A 17,459-nucleotide genomic window follows, 5' to 3' on the forward strand; every position below is an offset into this window, starting at 1 on the left:
TGATATGTCAATAATACAGTGTCTGTCCCTCTGTCTATCAAAATCTGTCACGTGTGAAAATCGGATTGAGATGACCTGTTAGGTCCATAATTTGGATCATTGTTAGTCAAAAGCTTTTGAATGAACTTGACGATGGCAACAATTGCCTTTAATTATCCTTTCCTCATTTGTGATCAAACTTGTGATTAACTTCTGATTTGACTAGCTGTTTGTGATTTGACTTGGGATTCGACTCGAGATTCGACTGGATTTTACTTTTCTACTAATTTCTTATGGTATGTGTGCTGCTTAAGAGACACTATCGTCATTTTTTTATTTATTTTTTTAATTTGGGGCTCTAAATTACTCTTTGCACTAAAAGTTTGTATCAAACGTTTACTCAGTAGAATATGACATTCAATCAACTATCCCATATGAATTTAGGGTTGCTTAACTTTGGTCCTCAAAGATCGCCAGTCACTGGGCGAGATAGGCCTAGTAACTCGCCAAGGCGAGACAGTATCTCCCCGTCTTGCCACGGCGTGTCGCCGCCGCGGCGAGATACTAATTTAGAAATAGTGTAATGGTTGTGGCCCTTCTACGCTTCCGCACAAAATAATCACTAGGTAAATAAATGATTTCAATTTACGGAACAAAATCTTGGTTCTCGGGCCAAAAACAGGGGGGTAGAGTGGCAATATTTTATTTGAACTGTCGAATTGTTGTATGCTTGCAGCATGTGGTAGGCACATATTTGGCTGGAATTGTGAGTTTAATTGTGAATCAGCGGCTTCATCCAACATTTGTAATGGCCAGTTTGGTCTACCAGATCCTTATGGGAACAGCTGCATATCAGGATATACAGGCATCTACTGCAATGTCAGTAAGTGTTAAATGAAAACCAATCTCAGTCATAGGCTTTCATAAAGTTTTCATGTTGTTCTTGTACATGACATTAGATTGAAAACTAGGATGCGGGGAAAACCAAATTTGTCACAAATTAGTGTATATTTAAACAAAATATTCCTTACAAAATTAATGACGCTACAGCAACAATTTCCGATTCTTTGATTTAAATTAAATTAAAAGGCATGAGTGCTGCATTTCGTATCAGCAATTAAGTCCTTTTAACTCGGAGTTGTACTTATTTGGCGTCATAAATTACTTGAGCTTGACGCAATGACGGCAGATTTTTTTCGCGGGTACAAAAACCATATCATTTATTCAAGCACACATTGCGTTTCTTTTTAAAAACATATCGTTCACCATCAGTAGGCCCATAACCGGTTCAGGAATGTAATTAGATTTTGACATCAAACAATTTTTGAGCATATGAAATCCTGAGAAAATGGTTACTGAATCAGTTTAATGATCCTCATAAATATAACAAACATAATGCAACGTGTTTCTTGTCCATGGGCGTCGCGAGGGGGGGGCAAGGGGGGGCACTTGCCCCCCCCTGGAAAAGCAAAAAAAAAAAAAAAAAAAAAAGGGAAGAAAAAAGAAAAGAAAAAAAAAGAAAAGGAAAAGAGGCGCGAAGACAAAGTGGTGTAAATTTAATAAGTTGGGGGGGGGGGCAAAATGTCCCTGCCCCCCTCTAAAACTGATAAATCGAGAATGTGTTGAGAAATACAAGCATTTTTTGGCAAATTTTTTTGTTGCCCCCCTCTAGAAAAAATCCTGGCGACGCCCATGTTCTTGTCTTTTAAAAGGGGTCCGCTCCTAGGTCCGACGCCTCATAAGGCCAAAGCCTCATAAGTCCGAAATTTCGGACTTTTTGATCTAGACGGCGGACTTATGACGAGTCGGACTTATGAGGCGTAAATTTCGCCTCATAGGTCCGACGCCGCATAAGTCCGGCGCCTCATAGCTCCGACACCTCATAAGTCCAAAAACAGCGTTTGCCCATTGTCGGAGGTATGAGGCGTCGGACTTATGATACGGCCCCTTTTAAAATGTTTATGTTGTACTCCGGTGTACTCTTGATTACAGATTGCCCCTCTGGAACATTTGGTGCTGGATGTACCCAGACCTGCCGTTGTCAGGCAGGCAATGCAGCTTGTGATAGATTCACTGGAGTATGTACACCAAGTGGATGTCAAGCTGGTTGGTCTGGTACAAGCTGCCAAAGTAAGTACCAGACACCTTTGCCTTCCTCGTATCGCTATGAGAAGCTGTGCTTTGTACTGTTATATATGTTTCCTATCTAAGAATTGATGTGACAAATACTTCCATAGTTTTTTCCCCATATAGTGGACCTATGTAGTGTACGTTTGTTCACGACCGTTATGTCCGTTTTAGATGGCCCATTGAAAATCATCTGTCAGGTGACATGGCTACCATCTGTAAATAAAGTTATTATTATTTGGTCGATTACGTCCGACAACAGATTTTGACGAGCGACGGCCGATTATGTCCGACCCATAATGTCCGACGGCGATTATGTCCGACCCATTGTGTCCGACGGCCGATTAAGTCCGACCCATTGTGTCCTATCTACGATTATGTCCGACCCATTATGTCCGATGGCCGATCGAGGATTTTGTTTAATTTGCATGTAGGTCTGCATTGCTGATTATGTGGAAGACAAATCTCATCTTTACCCCGAAGTGTGACAATGCGGCCGTATTTTAATAGAAGCACTCACTCATAAAAGTGAGATTGGACTTGAACAGAATTGGATACCAGGAATCCGATTTTCTCTGACCCAATTTTGTCCGGTAAACTCTGAAAGTTTGTTGTCATAATATTTTGGCGTCCTATGAAATCTGATTTATTTCATCCTCTATTTTGGGCTCTAATCTCTCACCAGTGACTTTTCAGTGTCATTTTGTTTTGCACTCTATGATGGCATCTCTTCATAGAGTGCAATTGGCACACTGAGTGCAATTGCAACACTTATCGGAATCAGGACCCTGTTAATGTTATAAGGGCGATGTGTAAAAGTGAAGAAAAAAAATCCAGTGAAGTACCGCTCGAATGGGGGCGCCCTATCCCCAGGGCGTGCCGAGGACTGCATTAACCAGAGGCAAGCTTTTTCTATATCACAAAGTCGGTCCTACATGGATGATTGCCGCGTATGGGGCAATACGTGTACATGCATTAATATAATGTATAAAACAACTCAGTGGAAGGAGTCACTCATGTAGTCTAGTGGATACTACGTGAACTGTCATTGCTTTTCTTTTCATTCATTATTTGTTTAATTTCGTTCCCTTAAATAGGTTTTTTTAAAGCATTTAGGGCATTTTTCTTTTGTAGTTTGAAAATGTGGTTTTGGGAATTTAGTTTCTCGCAGGAAAACAAGTATTGATGAATGTAATAAACTTATTGCTTCAATAGTGCATAACAATGATAAAGATCTGCCGATTTTTCGTTTAAACGGAAGGGCACAATTTTCAAAGTGAGAGGCCTAAAATTAGAGATAATCTTGGGAGATAAGAAAGATATAATACAAAAAAGGTCACGTATTGTAAGGTTGTGCGTTTACATTTTTTTTATGGATGTGGGCTTAAATCAGGAGTGTGTTTTCGTTACGGAATATACAGAGGTGAAGGGAAACTATAGTGGCGAAAATGTGTAGGTACACGATGATCGTTGGGCTATTTTTGCCCTTCTGGTAGCTACTTCGGGGCAAACTTATGACCAAAAAATAACGTGGACAGCCCCACTAAAAATATTAAAGCCACTGACGACTTCCGGTATACTGAATAATGATAACAGTAGTAAACTGTATTTTGAATATTGATAAAAGTAATAATTCAACGCAATCGACACAATTTTAATTAAATCGGCTTTTTAATCCTGCCAATAAGATAAAGAGTAAATATACAAATCCTCCACTATTTCTTGTAACCGTCTATACAAAACTGTCTGGGCACTGTAGGGCAAATCTGGTTTAATCAGTACTTTTCAATAATGAAAATATATTATTTAGTGAAAGGAGATGGTTTATGCATAAAACCACAGTTATGATTTGCACTTAATTTGATTTAACAGGAAGAAGTATCTAAAGAAATAAGTTAGGCCGTTGCTGTGGCTTTAATTGTCAATTTCATTGGTTTTTCTTTGATTTTTTTCTGCCAACGTTAACGGTTATTTTGCATCGGCTTTTCTGTTAAACCGTATACATTTTGTTAATCGCTTGATTTATGTTTTGAGTAAATATCAAACCGGTACATGATACAGCGATGATAATGTCGATGTTGATGATACTGATATTGATAGTGATAACAAGGGCGATAGCCAACTACAATAAGTATTAAAAGGCTTATTAAATAATTTAAACTCAATTATGAGTTTTAACTACATAACAAGAACTACATAATAATCATGTAAAATAACAAGAGTTTAAGTATTAAAATGAAACTCAGAAACGTGAAAACACTTTAATATTAAACTGTGAACATATTAACAGTGATGGAATTGTTCATTTGATGATAAAAGCAGAGAATTTGGCACACAGTCTGCGTATGTCTTGAGAAAGATATTTGGCTGTATGGCCATTGCAGATTTGTACTTTGAAAAAAAATATGGGTATAATAGCAAACAATGGCAGCCATTTTGTAAATTTAGAAATTAGTATTCTACCTTTAGTTTTTCAAATGCCTAATTCCATGCTTTTATGAACAATTTAATCATATTGTGCACCAATCTGCCAGACTTCAACGTTCTTCCAAAGCAACATGGGAAGCAATTCAGTTATCCCATCCTCCACTTGGATCAAAATTATGCAATTTGAACCATCCAAATCCAAGTGTACAAAGAACACCATATTGATTAAAAGAAATTTAAAAGAAAAGGGCAAACATAATAAACCTAACAATTTCAAATGTCCCGCGCTGCGAATTTGTCGACCATTTCCCACAATGTTGAGAAAAATGAATTCTACGCGGCAAACTATTGGTGGCGCACTTCATTGTGAATCGCCCGAATTAGCACCAAGGGGACATTTTCAGAATTGTCATGGCTATTTTACGCGCGCACTCAAGTAACAATCCAAAGATAATTTAATAATGTCAGTACACAACCGAATGAATCCGGCGTAATCGACCATCTAAATACAATAGGTCGGACGTATCCCATTGTCGGACACAATGGGTTGGACATAATCGGCCGTCGGACATAATGGGTCGGGCATAATCGGCCGTCGGACAATGGGTCGGACATATTCGGTCGGACATAATCGGCCGTCGGACACAATGGGTCGGACATAATCGGCCGTCGGACACAATGGGTCGGACATAATCGCCGTCAGACATAATTGGTCGGACATAATCGGACGTCGGACAGAATGGGTCGGACATAATCGGCCGTCGGACACAATGGGTCGGACATAATCGGCCGTCGGACGTAATGGGTCGGACATAATCGGCCGTCGGACACAATGGGTCGGAAATAATCGCCGTCGGACACAATGGGTCGGACATAATCGGACGTCGGACACAATGGGTCGAACATAATCGGCCGTAGGACACAATGGGTCGGACATAATCGGCCGGCGGACATAATGGTCGGACATAATCGGCCATTGCTCGTCAAAATCTGTTGTCGGACGTAATCGACCAAACGGGCATAATGGTCGTGAACATACGTTCTTTTTTGAACAACATCGAGCCCGTCGACTATAATACACAAAGAAAACAGGCTATGAAGAAATAGGGAGTGATGTCCATGCCACTCTTTTCCGTTCTTTTGCCTGTGCAGTATCAGGTGCATGTATAACTGGCAAATTTGGACTGGATTGTTCTAGTGATTGCCAGTGTTCCAATAACGCTGCCTGCGAGAGAGACAGTGGTTACTGCAGTGGATCGAATGGAGTCTGTGCTGGTGGATTCAAGTCAGATATGAATGCAAACAACTGTCAGACAGGTACAATTGATCCTAGAACTTGTAAAAAAGGAATCATTTATGGGCGTCGCGAGGGGTGGGCGCAAGTGGGGCGTTTGCCCTCCAAACCCCTGGAAAGCAACAACAAAAACAAAAAGATGAGGGGCAAAGCCATATTGCTGTTAATTAAATGGGAATTTGACAACATGGTGGCTGGGCACATGTCCCCCGCCCACCCTCGAAAAAAATGATAAATTGAGAATAAGCTTGAGAGCGTATAAGGATTTTGGGAAATAATGTGCTTTGCCCCCTTCTAGACAAAAACTCCTGGCGACGCCCATGGTTATGTTCATTGGTTGTCCAACAGCTGATATAGTTATGCGGTATATTCATGATCCAGTTAACTAAACACTGCCGAGCAATGTTATGAATATTTTAAATTATGTAGACGACGATAATCATATCTTTAACAATGGCCGTTGATGCATGATTTCATACTAGTCACCAACATGCATGTGTAGCTCCACCAAAATATTATGTAAAATTTGTTGTCTTAATTTCTTTGGTACATCAGGTTAACTCAAAATTCTGTCACAGAAACAAAGATGTGAGTTACTTTAATATGTGCAGCGTATTAACCTTTATAAGTTGGACAATGACTGGCTCAACAATGATCATGCCAAGTCTGTAAAATCGTATATTTTCAATTTGTGAGCCGCACCTTTTGCCACCCCAAAGTGAGTATGTATAAATTGTGTCATAATCCGTTGCATAAGTCACAGACACCCTTCTGGATAATACTGGGCATTTTAATACACAATAAGGCACGTCGAGTTAAGAGAATTTTAAATACCATTCATGTTAAAGAAATCGTTCCAACCCTAAATATCTCATTTTAAAAAAACTATGCTCCTACTTATTGCACTGTTTTGATGCATGGCCCTCAACAGTTACAACAGGAGAGAATCGAAGGGGGAAGCCACCAGAAGGAACATTCGAACGCATTGTCGATTGCGCCTGACACAAAGACGTAACCAATTTGGAAACATTTAACCCCCACAAAATCAGTCGTGCGTTCACGGCGTATATGCCCAAACCAGCTCCTGCGGTGTGCTCCTCCCAATGGAGCCTTTGAAAGTGGTCACAGGATGCCATCTGCTGTGCACGGAGTCCATAAAGGAAACCAGTGGGCCCTCTCTTTTTTAAGCTCTAGCAACAGACTACTTCTACAAGTCATTTTGGTTTCGGTCGGTCGGTCCCCCCCCCCCCCCCAACAAAAATTAACCAAAAACGCATCCCGTAACTCACCCATAGAACTGTGGTAATAGTGAGGGGCTAGGGGGCTTCTTGGCAAGCACCTGTGCACTATGAATCACCTTGGCTCTGGCCTCAGGCCCTGTGGCACTTTCATGTGTCACTTTATGGGAAGCATGGGGATTGACTAAAAATATGGTGTCCCATATGTGCCATCGGCGTTGCATTTTTCGGCGCCGCATTTTTTAGCTCTAGCAGGGATCATTTTGATCAATTTCATGCAAGACTTTCTGCAAGACTTCTTGCAACACGGCCAGATCTTATTGTGCACTCGCACTTGTGTCATTAACACGGGGCTTTAAATATCCCGATTTTGTGTGAGTACAATTGTATTTCACTGGACTATTGCACAACGTTGGACTTGGCGGATTCAGGAAGCTTCCTAGCAAACATGTCATGTGGTTGGATCTTGGATTTATAAAAGGAATGGCACTCTTCCACATTATTCGTTTATTCAAGCATATGGTATGTTTAATTCCCCGGGAAGGATTCAGCTCAAAAAGTTATCAAGGTTGTCTGAAATCTGATAAAAGTACTCAAAATTTTGCATTCTGCATTATTTAGAGCACTCATTTTGTATTCACTTCAATTTTATTTACTATCAACTCACAGCGAAATGTGCTAAACTGTATAGTTTATTTTGTCTTATTGAATTGGTTTAACAGCATTCCTTCACCGGAGCATAACAAGTGTTTGTTTAGTGACTATTCTGACCAGGCAATATGCGCTTTCGGGCAGGCGCTTTGCAAACTGACAATTTGCAAATACATATGTTTTGGAGGGAGATTTAAAACAATTAGGATTTAGCTGATACAGAATAATTATAAAGTGTTTATTTTTCTATCAAAAGGTATCATTGAATTTCAAATGTTGACGATGCCAAATCAAGGCCAAGATGTGACATTCAGTTGTGCAGCTACGTCAGGGGACGCTCTGTTGGCAAACTCCATTGTCCTTGGAAGCAGTGGCTCAGCAGGATTCACACGAACAGAAACGGTGACTGAAGGGACGGTCCTGAACAACACGTTCACTGCATCTGGACTGACTAACAACCAGCTGGTCGTCTGTAGTCTTTTTCATAACAGTCAAAGTGTATCAACAACTCTGAGTGTGTCCCTTTTTGGTAAAGCAATTAGCTTAGAATCACTTTCGGTTTGTAATTTTTGCCGTCCTAAATTTGGTACATGTAGTAGAAACATGCTTAGTGCATTAATTTGTTCAATCCAGTGCCACAGAGAAATCACTTGTACATGCTTTGATCTTCGCCTTGTCTAACAAAGAATTTCACTAAATTTATACTTTTATTTGTGACCATTTTAAAATTTTAGTAAGCTGTTAGATTCAAGCCTTAACACGAGGTGATGCATGTATTCAGACTATAGTATTTAGTTGATAGAGGGAAGGGTTATGGTGGGACCAAGAAAGCGAAATGATGCATGAAAACACCACAAGGCTCTGAAACATTTACCATTTTGGTGGGTCAGAACATATGATATCTGAAGATGTATAATTAAATTTATCACAGATAGCCTCTCATAAGCAATATGATTGTAATTGTTTTTAAACGGGTTTATTCCTTCTATGTGTTAACAAAGGGATGGGTAGCTCTATTTTAAGATTGATGTGCGGGAAGTCGCAGGTTCACATCCCATTCATTTCAAAATCCCTTAACTTATTTTGCATACAGTGATCGGACTACTATGGTGTATTTGAGGAAGTACTTGTACATGTACATGTTCAAGAAAAGATGGCATTTAAGTTACTGACTTTTCTTTGTGGTTGTGTTGCAGTTCTCCCATATCTAAGTCAGGCTCCCGAAGTCGTTGCTGGGCCAGGATCGGTGACTGTCAGCTGGCAGGCATGGGACTCACACAACCTGGACTCTGGGGATGGACCGATCATCAAATACATCATTTACTACATGCTTTCAACTAGTGCATCATGGACAATGGCTGGTGAGATATCAGTCACAGACCAGTCACAGGCTGCATATAGCTTTGTAGTCCAACCGCTGGAACCAAGCACTCATTACCAGTTCAGCGTGGCTGCTGTAAGAGATGGACCAGGAGGCCAGGGATCTTTGAGTCCTGCATCACAGTTGATTTATCCTCTAACACCTCCTCCAAAAACGCCTCCTCCAACTACTGAAGGCCCCACAGTCGCAGAATCTTCAACACTTCCAGCACCACCCATCACCACCTTACCTGCACCCACTGCTTCAGTAGTAGTTACAGGAAGTTCATGTGAGCATTAGAGAGTACATGTTTTTTCAAGCGAGTACATATGATGTGTCATCGCTTTCTTTGTAAATAATGACCTAGCTTTATATTTAAACTGTACATGATGTACACATCAAGACACAACGTTTTTGACTTAAGGGTATAAAACTTAAAATAATAGGTTGATGGTTCTCACGCATAGGGTTGGATTGAGCAGGTGCAGTTTGATTACCGAACCGACTGATTAATTTTTGATAATTGATATTTTTTGTCCGAAAGAAAATGGGTCAAATAGAATATTTCAAGTGAGTGCTTTGATACAACGTTACTGTTCTATGTTGTACACTGCTAGGGATCGTCCTTGCAATTTTTTACATCGCCATTGTGCAGTGCGAATGCAAAGAAGTCACATTCTTTTCACGACTCACGGTCAACTGAGGGATACTTTTAAGTGAAAATGTATAAGATTTTGTTCACATTTGTTTTTCTGTGTATTCACTCTAAAAACTGTGTTTAGCAATTAAACACAATCTTGCTATTACTTTGTACATGTTTAGAAGCTAAACAGTATGTGTTCAATTCCTAAACATCAATGTTCAATGGCTAAACACTATCCATCCTCACTCTAAACATGTTTAGTATATAAACATGTTTACAAACTGATAGCGAGAAAGTGTTAAGAACAGTGTTTAATTGCTAAACACAGTTTTTTGGCAGTGTTGGCTTATTTCAGTAATCCAAAGAAGGTGGGGTGACAAATCGTATAGTCAAAATATATTAGTGAAGACACACTTTCAACTATTTCTGAAATCTCAAGAGCTGACTCATGACTAGGCTCCTGTCTACTCCTGTCGTCAACAAATGGAACGTTGATATTAATAATGTGTCCATTTTTCTATCAGCGACAACTACTCCACAACCCACCTCAGCTGATGAGTCAAACACAGTTCTGATCGCTGTCATTGTCATTGTCGTAATCGTCATGATTGTCGTTGCTGCGGTCCTGTGCATTTATTTTCTGCGTCGTCGAAGAAGTAGAAGACAACCAGCAAAGCCACCATCAACAGGAGGGCAGGAACTGGTGAGTGGCATCAATTACATAGGCTGCATACTGTGTCAGAACTTTGACTGAGACATGACATAAACTATGTTCCCCTTGTCACTGAACAGCGACTTCCCATTAACACAACAATCTCAAACTGTAACATCTTTTTAGTTTTCGAGTAGGGTCCACCCTTTTTCATACGTTGCCTGTTTCCTGATTTTTGATAATTGGGTGTCGATATATGTGTGTTTTTGCTTTTCGTAGACCGCGTATGAGAATCAGATATCCCCAGACAATGGCACCGGGGCATCAGATTATGAGAGGGTTGGTCACGATCACCCAACATCGTATGAAGTAGTGGGTATTAATATGTCACCACCAACCTATGAGGACGTAGGCTTACCATCTTGGACACAGCAATGGCGTATTCCATGGGAGGAAATGATGGTTGGCAAGAAGGTCTTGGGCGAAGGAAACTTTGGGGAAGTCCGCGACGGAGCAGTGTTGGTTGGGGAAGACATCTCCAAAGCTGCTATAAAGACACTGAAAGGTACCTTTGATATCTGTAGCTGTGCACTTCGAAACATTTGAATGTATAACAGCAATAAAGTCAATGAGATATACTCTATAGATTAAGTCATTGCCGTTTTTCATTCAATTTTGAGTTTATCAATAAAAATAACCCCACATGTTACATTTCGTTTCACCGGAAAATTCTTCACAGCAAACGCCTCTGAAAATGATTGGCAGAACTTCATGGAGGAATTTCGAACTCTGACCAAAGTTGGACGGCACCCGAACGTGGTCAGTATTCTTGGTGCTTGTCAACACGAAGGTGAGTACATGCAGTGAAATAGCTGGTGTTCATTTACTGATTGTTGTGTCGATTTGTGACCATGTAGGCCTAGTTGAGAAGAATAGTTTGACCATTTGTAATATTCGTTTCAGCAGAATGCAGTTCGGAAGCAAACCGATGGAGTCATATAGACAGATGTTACCCTTTTTATGGCATTTTTTCCATCTTTGGATTAACAGATATCATATATCTCGCAAAAATTAAATAATTAATGATTTAACTCCAAGTGAAATGAGCCACGGTCCTTGAATGAACGAAATGAAGTTTGAGCATTTTTCTCAAAAACCGTCTCCCAAAACAACCACAGAAATTGCCATTTAATGTCAATTTTCTTTTTCCTAGACATTTTGTACGTGGCTTTGGAGTTCATGCCCAACGGTGATCTGCGCACCTACCTGAGAAATGCCCGATCCCTGGGAGACGATGATCAGTCAACTCTGTCTCCTGAGAAGCTGATTCAGTTTGCTTTGGATGTTGTCAAAGGAATGCAACACCTTGATGCAGTGGGAGTAAGTATATTGTCTTAGTTTTTTATACTTAGTGGAAACATTGTACTGGTAACGAAACCAAGGATTGTTTAAAAGTGTCCGGCTATAGATCGATTGCCGATGATTTGAGCTGTAACAATATATGTACAAGACGTCTACTCATGCGTACCATAGTTGAATAAAAGCACACACCTCAAAGATGATTGCAGTGCAAACGATCTATTGAAGCTTACAAACATAAGAACGGATGATATACAGACTTAATGGGCTTAAAAACAGAGCTGACCGGATCCATGATGGAGTATGGTCCAGTGTTGCAAAGGTGGAACACAGGGAAAGCTCATGAGCATGGATGTCGCGAGGGGGGGGGGCAAGGGGGTGCTTGCCCCCCCCCCCCCGAAAAGCAAAAAAAGAAGAAGAAGAAATAAAAAGAGAAAATAACGCAAAGAAAATGAGGTGCAAAGTCATAGTGGTGAAAATCTAATGGGTGGGGGCGAAATGTTCCTGCCCCCTCTAAAAGTGATAATTCGAGAAAATGTAGAGAAATACAGGATTTTGGGGGTAAAAATATGTTTTGCCCCCATCTAGAAAAAATCCAGGCGACGGCCATGCTCATGAGTTTGCAGAAATCAAATTTAGCATACTTTAAAAGTAATAAATAAAGGAACATTCTTTGCAGGTGATCCATCGTGATTTGGCGGCAAGGAACATCCTCCTTGACAGTCAACTGGTTGCTAAGGTTTCTGATTTTGGCTTGTCTCGAGGAGAAGATATCTATGTTCAGATGTCACGGGTAAATATTAACAGCTCTCATTATCTCCTGTTTCATTATCAAGACAATTTTTTCTTGGGCCTACTCATAAACCTGCCATACTCATTACTCTACCCTCCCTCATACCGAGCTTTTGTAGAAGTACGTGTTTTATTAGAAATACAAGTATTTTAACGTCCTTTTTGATATCTCCTTTTGCAGACTCGGGTTCCTACTCGCTGGCTGTCTCTGGAGTCGTTGGCTTCCAAGATTTACACACCAAAGAGTGACGTGTAAGCATCAAAAAGATAACATTAAGAATGTCCATTTACACAACTGAAACACATCACACATGCAGCATTGAACGAGACTCATTCGTCTTTGTTTTTCGTTTCTTGTTATAGATGGTCCTTCGGAATCCTTCTGTGGGAAATTGCAACCCTGGGTAAAGTATTTCGATCTTTCAATAATTATTAGTTTCCTTTGTTCACGTGTTTGTATAATTTGTCCGGATAATGTGTTCGAAAAGTACATTCTGACTGGAATACGTCGTTTTGTTTTCGCTTGAGTCGTCATTTTCCCATTTAAATCTTAAGCACGTGCGAATTGATCCCATTCTAATCAATGCAATATATCCTTTCGCTAAGAGTTGAGTTTGTATATTTTTTTCAAGGTGCCACTCCTTATGAAGACACCAAATCTAAGGACCTTTTGTCGAGGTTGAAGAGTGGATACCGGATGCCCAAACCTAGCAGCTGTGATGATGAATTGTAAGATATGAACATTAAGAGGCTTAAGTCTGATAATGTTCTTCCGTCGATAGGCTGACTTATCTCTTTATCTATGATTTACATTTTACTATTTCGGAACTGATGTTGAGCCATATCCTTTTGTTTAGTTTTTTCTCTCGATATGTGGTTTGTCCTGATTCATTATTCACGTTGCTCCCACATGTGCACGTATTATTATCCTACAATTAAAATATTAAACGCAATGATACGGTAATATACTGTTGTATGTAAATGACAACCAAAATGTGTTGTTTTGCAGCTACAACCTGATGCTGCTGTGCTGGCAGGAAGACCCGGCCCACCGACCTCATTTCAAGAAACTAGTGGCTCGTCTGACAAGTATGGGCGACAGCCAAAATGAACATGTGAGTGTTTGAATTGAGACCAGTCAATTCAATCACCTTAAGATTCATCATGTGTTTATAGAATGTACTTGATTGTAATATTTCGTCACAAAATGGTGGAATGGTGGAATCATGGTGGAATTATTCTCTCCTTGATATGTAGACGTACATGCGACTTCTGCCAAAAGCTGACAACTACATGTACTTGATGATTCGCCCTGAGCTGGATGACAACTGAAGGGAGAGACACATAGCGTTGAGTCTGCTCCAGCCAGGACTTAAAAAAAAACCACTTATTATATCGTGGGTTTTTCTCATTACAATGTATCAGAAAATCATTGTGTTTCTATGTTTGTATATTATTATTATTCGGACTCATATATTTTGTGGAAGAGTTACATGTATATCAGCCTATATATACACGCAAATATGCGTATTTGTTTTAAATTAAAATTCATTTTTGACACTTTATGATGAGTTACAATAAATATCTAACTTTACGTTTTCACTACAATTTTTGGCAGCTGGTGGTGGGGCCTATATATTTTTTACTTAAGTCTATTACTCAGTTTGTATATTGTAATATTATTTGTATTTTGGTATTCAAGTTATAATTTGAAATGTTTGAGTAATAGGCCCTATGTTGGTGACAGTTGTAGAATTTGTGTTTATAACAATCTTGACTGATTGTTAAATCAACAAAATATTTATCATATTTTTAAGGTTTTTATGTTATGAGGTTTTTTACTTTTTACTAATTGAAATGCAAGAGTGTTTTTTTTATTTGAAGACTGTAATGATATGTCTATAGCCATAGCGAAGTGAATTATTAACCACCTTCATATTTGTGATAATCTATCAAGAGACCGGGAGGATCTTCAAGAAAGCATAACTCTGGTTTGCGAAAACATCAAATAACGAAAAGATTAATTAAGTGAGAATTCAATTGAATAACGAAGAATTTAATTTAATATGGTTGAACATTAAAAGATCAATAATGATAGAAATAGAAATATTCTCCGTTGAAGAATCATGGAGAATTTGCCGTATAGAAGAGTCTGTCTAAAGTACATGTATCACTGAAAAATTGCCTGGATTAATTTCACCCAAGCAAGGGTGTAAACTGCAACTACCCGAAATTGTGGTATGTTATTACCCAATTGCTTGGTTTATAACTTCTGTTAAATTCAACCAAAACTTGTGGTCATACAAAATTAAATTTAATTTGATCTTGACCACAAGTTTTGGTTGAATTTAACAGAAATTATTCTAAATTGAAACAATTTCCTTTTTCCAACGGACAGAGTCTGAAGGAGTGTACCGATGTAAATATTTGTTTTTCTCTCTCTCTTTCTCTCAGACCTTTACCGGTCTGACTATTTGGGCATGTTTTTTTTAGGTGAAATTGCCGGTAAAAGGATCATCAACTGCTTTATTTTTGCTGCTTTATTTTAGAACTGTCTTATTATATTAAAACAAGATGTTTAAAATGAATTTAAAAAAAGGACGGTCATATCCAAGCATTCAGGAGTCGAACCCAGGAAATCAACTTGAACCCATTACCTCCTTCCATGTTGGACTCTTCTGGGATCTTAGCGTCCCTAATCACACATCCTTCCCTATCCATCACGTAACAGCGCGGGAGGAAACAAGCCAGCCGGGCGGCCCCCTAGCCCTGGCCCCGAGTGGGTCAGTATACGTGCCTCAAACTTTTACGAAGGATACCAGTAGACCTCGCGGACAGTCCTGTCCCAGTAGCAGAGCTATATACCGATGCTGGTGTTGGTCAGCAATATGTGCATTGTTTCTTACCAGATTACGTTTGTAAGATAATGTATTGTCCTTGTAATCAGTTTGTCCATGTAATCAGTTTGTTTATCTCATCTGTCAATTTGGTCATTCTGTATATCTGTTGCGGGTGTGATTTGTGTAAGTCTCATCATTTCACTAAGTATTTCTTTAATTGCATGTAGTTATTATTTAAAGCATCTATATATATAAAAGCTTGGCTTCCAGAATATGCCTCCGTACCTCGACACTTTAACTCACAATGTCGCATTTGTTTTAGTAACCTTACCCTAATCCTTGCCCTCAACCAACCATATCCTTTAAATCACGATAGCTAACCCTAACTCTATATACATAGGTTCTCGAAACTTACTCCCCTGGCTCCCATGTGTGGCTCGACTGCTCTGTACAGTCAGAGGGAGATATTTGATGGGCGTACGATATATCGGGGTGCAGACCAGTAAATCGGTCCGAAATTGCCTGCGCCGGCCAAATCGCGATTTGCATGCCCTCAAAATCTTCGGTATTTGAGCATGCTGTGGGCCATGAACTTGAGGGTTTGTAAAAAATATGGGTGGAAGAGAAGCGAATATGGGTGGAAGGGAAGCGAAACAGGACTGGGAGCTTGCAGTTCTGTGTAATTTGGATGTAATTTGCACCCTAAAAGCGCTCTATTTTGCAATGGAGTGTAGGCATCGTTTTTCAAAATGGCGATGGGCTTCAGGACTATTTTCAGGGGTGATCGTCTTCAGATGGAAATTTCTCCTAAAAGTCATCAGTTGACCCCCCGTAAATTGAACAGAAAATGAAAGATGATGAAATAAGCTTTAAATTGATGTGTGTCTCGAACACCTTGGAGAGTTGTGAGTATTTTTCCCGAATTTTTGAAGTGGGAGCATTTACCATTGGGGTCTATGGAAGTTTATTTACTGGTCTGCTACCATCGGCACTCCCTGGGAGTTGGGCATACAGCGGCCATGAGATCTTGATGATGACGACGCGTAACGTACGGGGAGGGGGAGGAGGAGGAGGAGGAGGAGGAGGAGGAGGAGGAGGAGGAGGAGGAGGAGGAGGAGGAGGAGGAGGAGGAGGAGGAGGAGGAGGAGGAGGAGGAGGAGGAGGAGGAGGAGGAGGAGGAGGAGGAGGAGGAGGAGGAGGAGGAGGAGGAGGAGGAGGAGGAGGAGGAGGAGGAGGAGGAGGAGGAGGAGGATTGCGTAGCAATGGCGGGGCAGTTGAGCGGGAATAAGTGGATCTCTCTTTACTGTGATCTCTTGGCCCTCCCCTGTGCCGGCTACCTGCTTCGGACGATCACACAGACCGTGATTTTTGATCCACCAGACCTGCCGAGGCCGCTTGACCTCTCCGTGCTTCGCCGGTCACATCATCAAAGAGTTCTCGGCCAAGGGTCCACGTCATCGCGTGCAGCCGCTAGCTCGGCGTGCCGGAATGACTCTCAACGCCGATCCTTCCATCTGCGACAAAGCGGCCTCGGACGCGGAAGAACAATTGGTTAAATGAACAACATTCCCAGATTCAGTGGCGTAGCGTGTCATTTTTATTTGTTGGATAGTCGCTAGCTCATCCGTGCTGAAAGTGGGATTTTTTTTCCACCTGTCATCCGGCCTCTGTAAAATCAAGAAGTGGGGTGGGCCGGGTGGGGGTGGAGGGGGCTGAAACCGCCTTCTTATGGGGCGCTGCATAAGCCGGACGATAATAAGCACTATAAAAAAATATGGTCATCAAAATCTGCCTCTTGTCTTACAAAAAGTAGGAAGAATCGCCAGCGTCTCCATGAAGGCAACTTTCAAGCATTTGAACTGCAGGTTTTAAATGCTCAACAGTATATGCCCCTCTCTTTATTGGTATTTACCAGAAACACTTTCGATTTCAGCAAAAAATCGAAGCTTATCAACGCCGAAATTACCATTCGTGGTCTATTGCCATTTTACAATAGTCTGGTTGCGCGCAAACGTTGTGACTTTTGAATTCACGAGGCGAGATTCAGACCTAAGCAGATCTAAACATAATTTTTTGTTTGTAGAAATAATGGCCTAT

The 17,459-nt window shown here is 40.5% G+C and overlaps 1 protein-coding gene across 1 annotated transcript; it reads left to right on the top strand.

Moving 5' to 3' along the window:
• The first annotated feature begins 70 nt into the window (after positions 1-70).
• LOC119736619 (tyrosine-protein kinase receptor Tie-1-like) lies at positions 71-13,889 on the top strand. The gene is made up of 16 exons (XM_038210632.1): positions 71-77; positions 716-862; positions 1,972-2,109; positions 5,686-5,850; positions 7,973-8,245; positions 8,913-9,365; positions 10,244-10,422; positions 10,651-10,936; positions 11,111-11,221; positions 11,585-11,751; positions 12,410-12,523; positions 12,704-12,774; positions 12,886-12,926; positions 13,155-13,251; positions 13,532-13,637; positions 13,780-13,889. Exons 1-16 carry the CDS (start codon positions 71-73, stop codon positions 13,852-13,854), a joined length of 2,430 nt encoding a protein of 809 aa, XP_038066560.1. The 3' UTR covers positions 13,855-13,889.
• Positions 13,890-17,459: the final 3,570 nt, after the last annotated feature.

Source organism: Patiria miniata, unplaced genomic scaffold (assembly GCF_015706575.1).
Source record: "Patiria miniata isolate m_02_andy unplaced genomic scaffold, ASM1570657v1 HiC_scaffold_3, whole genome shotgun sequence".
NCBI lineage: Eukaryota > Metazoa > Echinodermata > Asteroidea > Valvatida > Asterinidae > Patiria > Patiria miniata.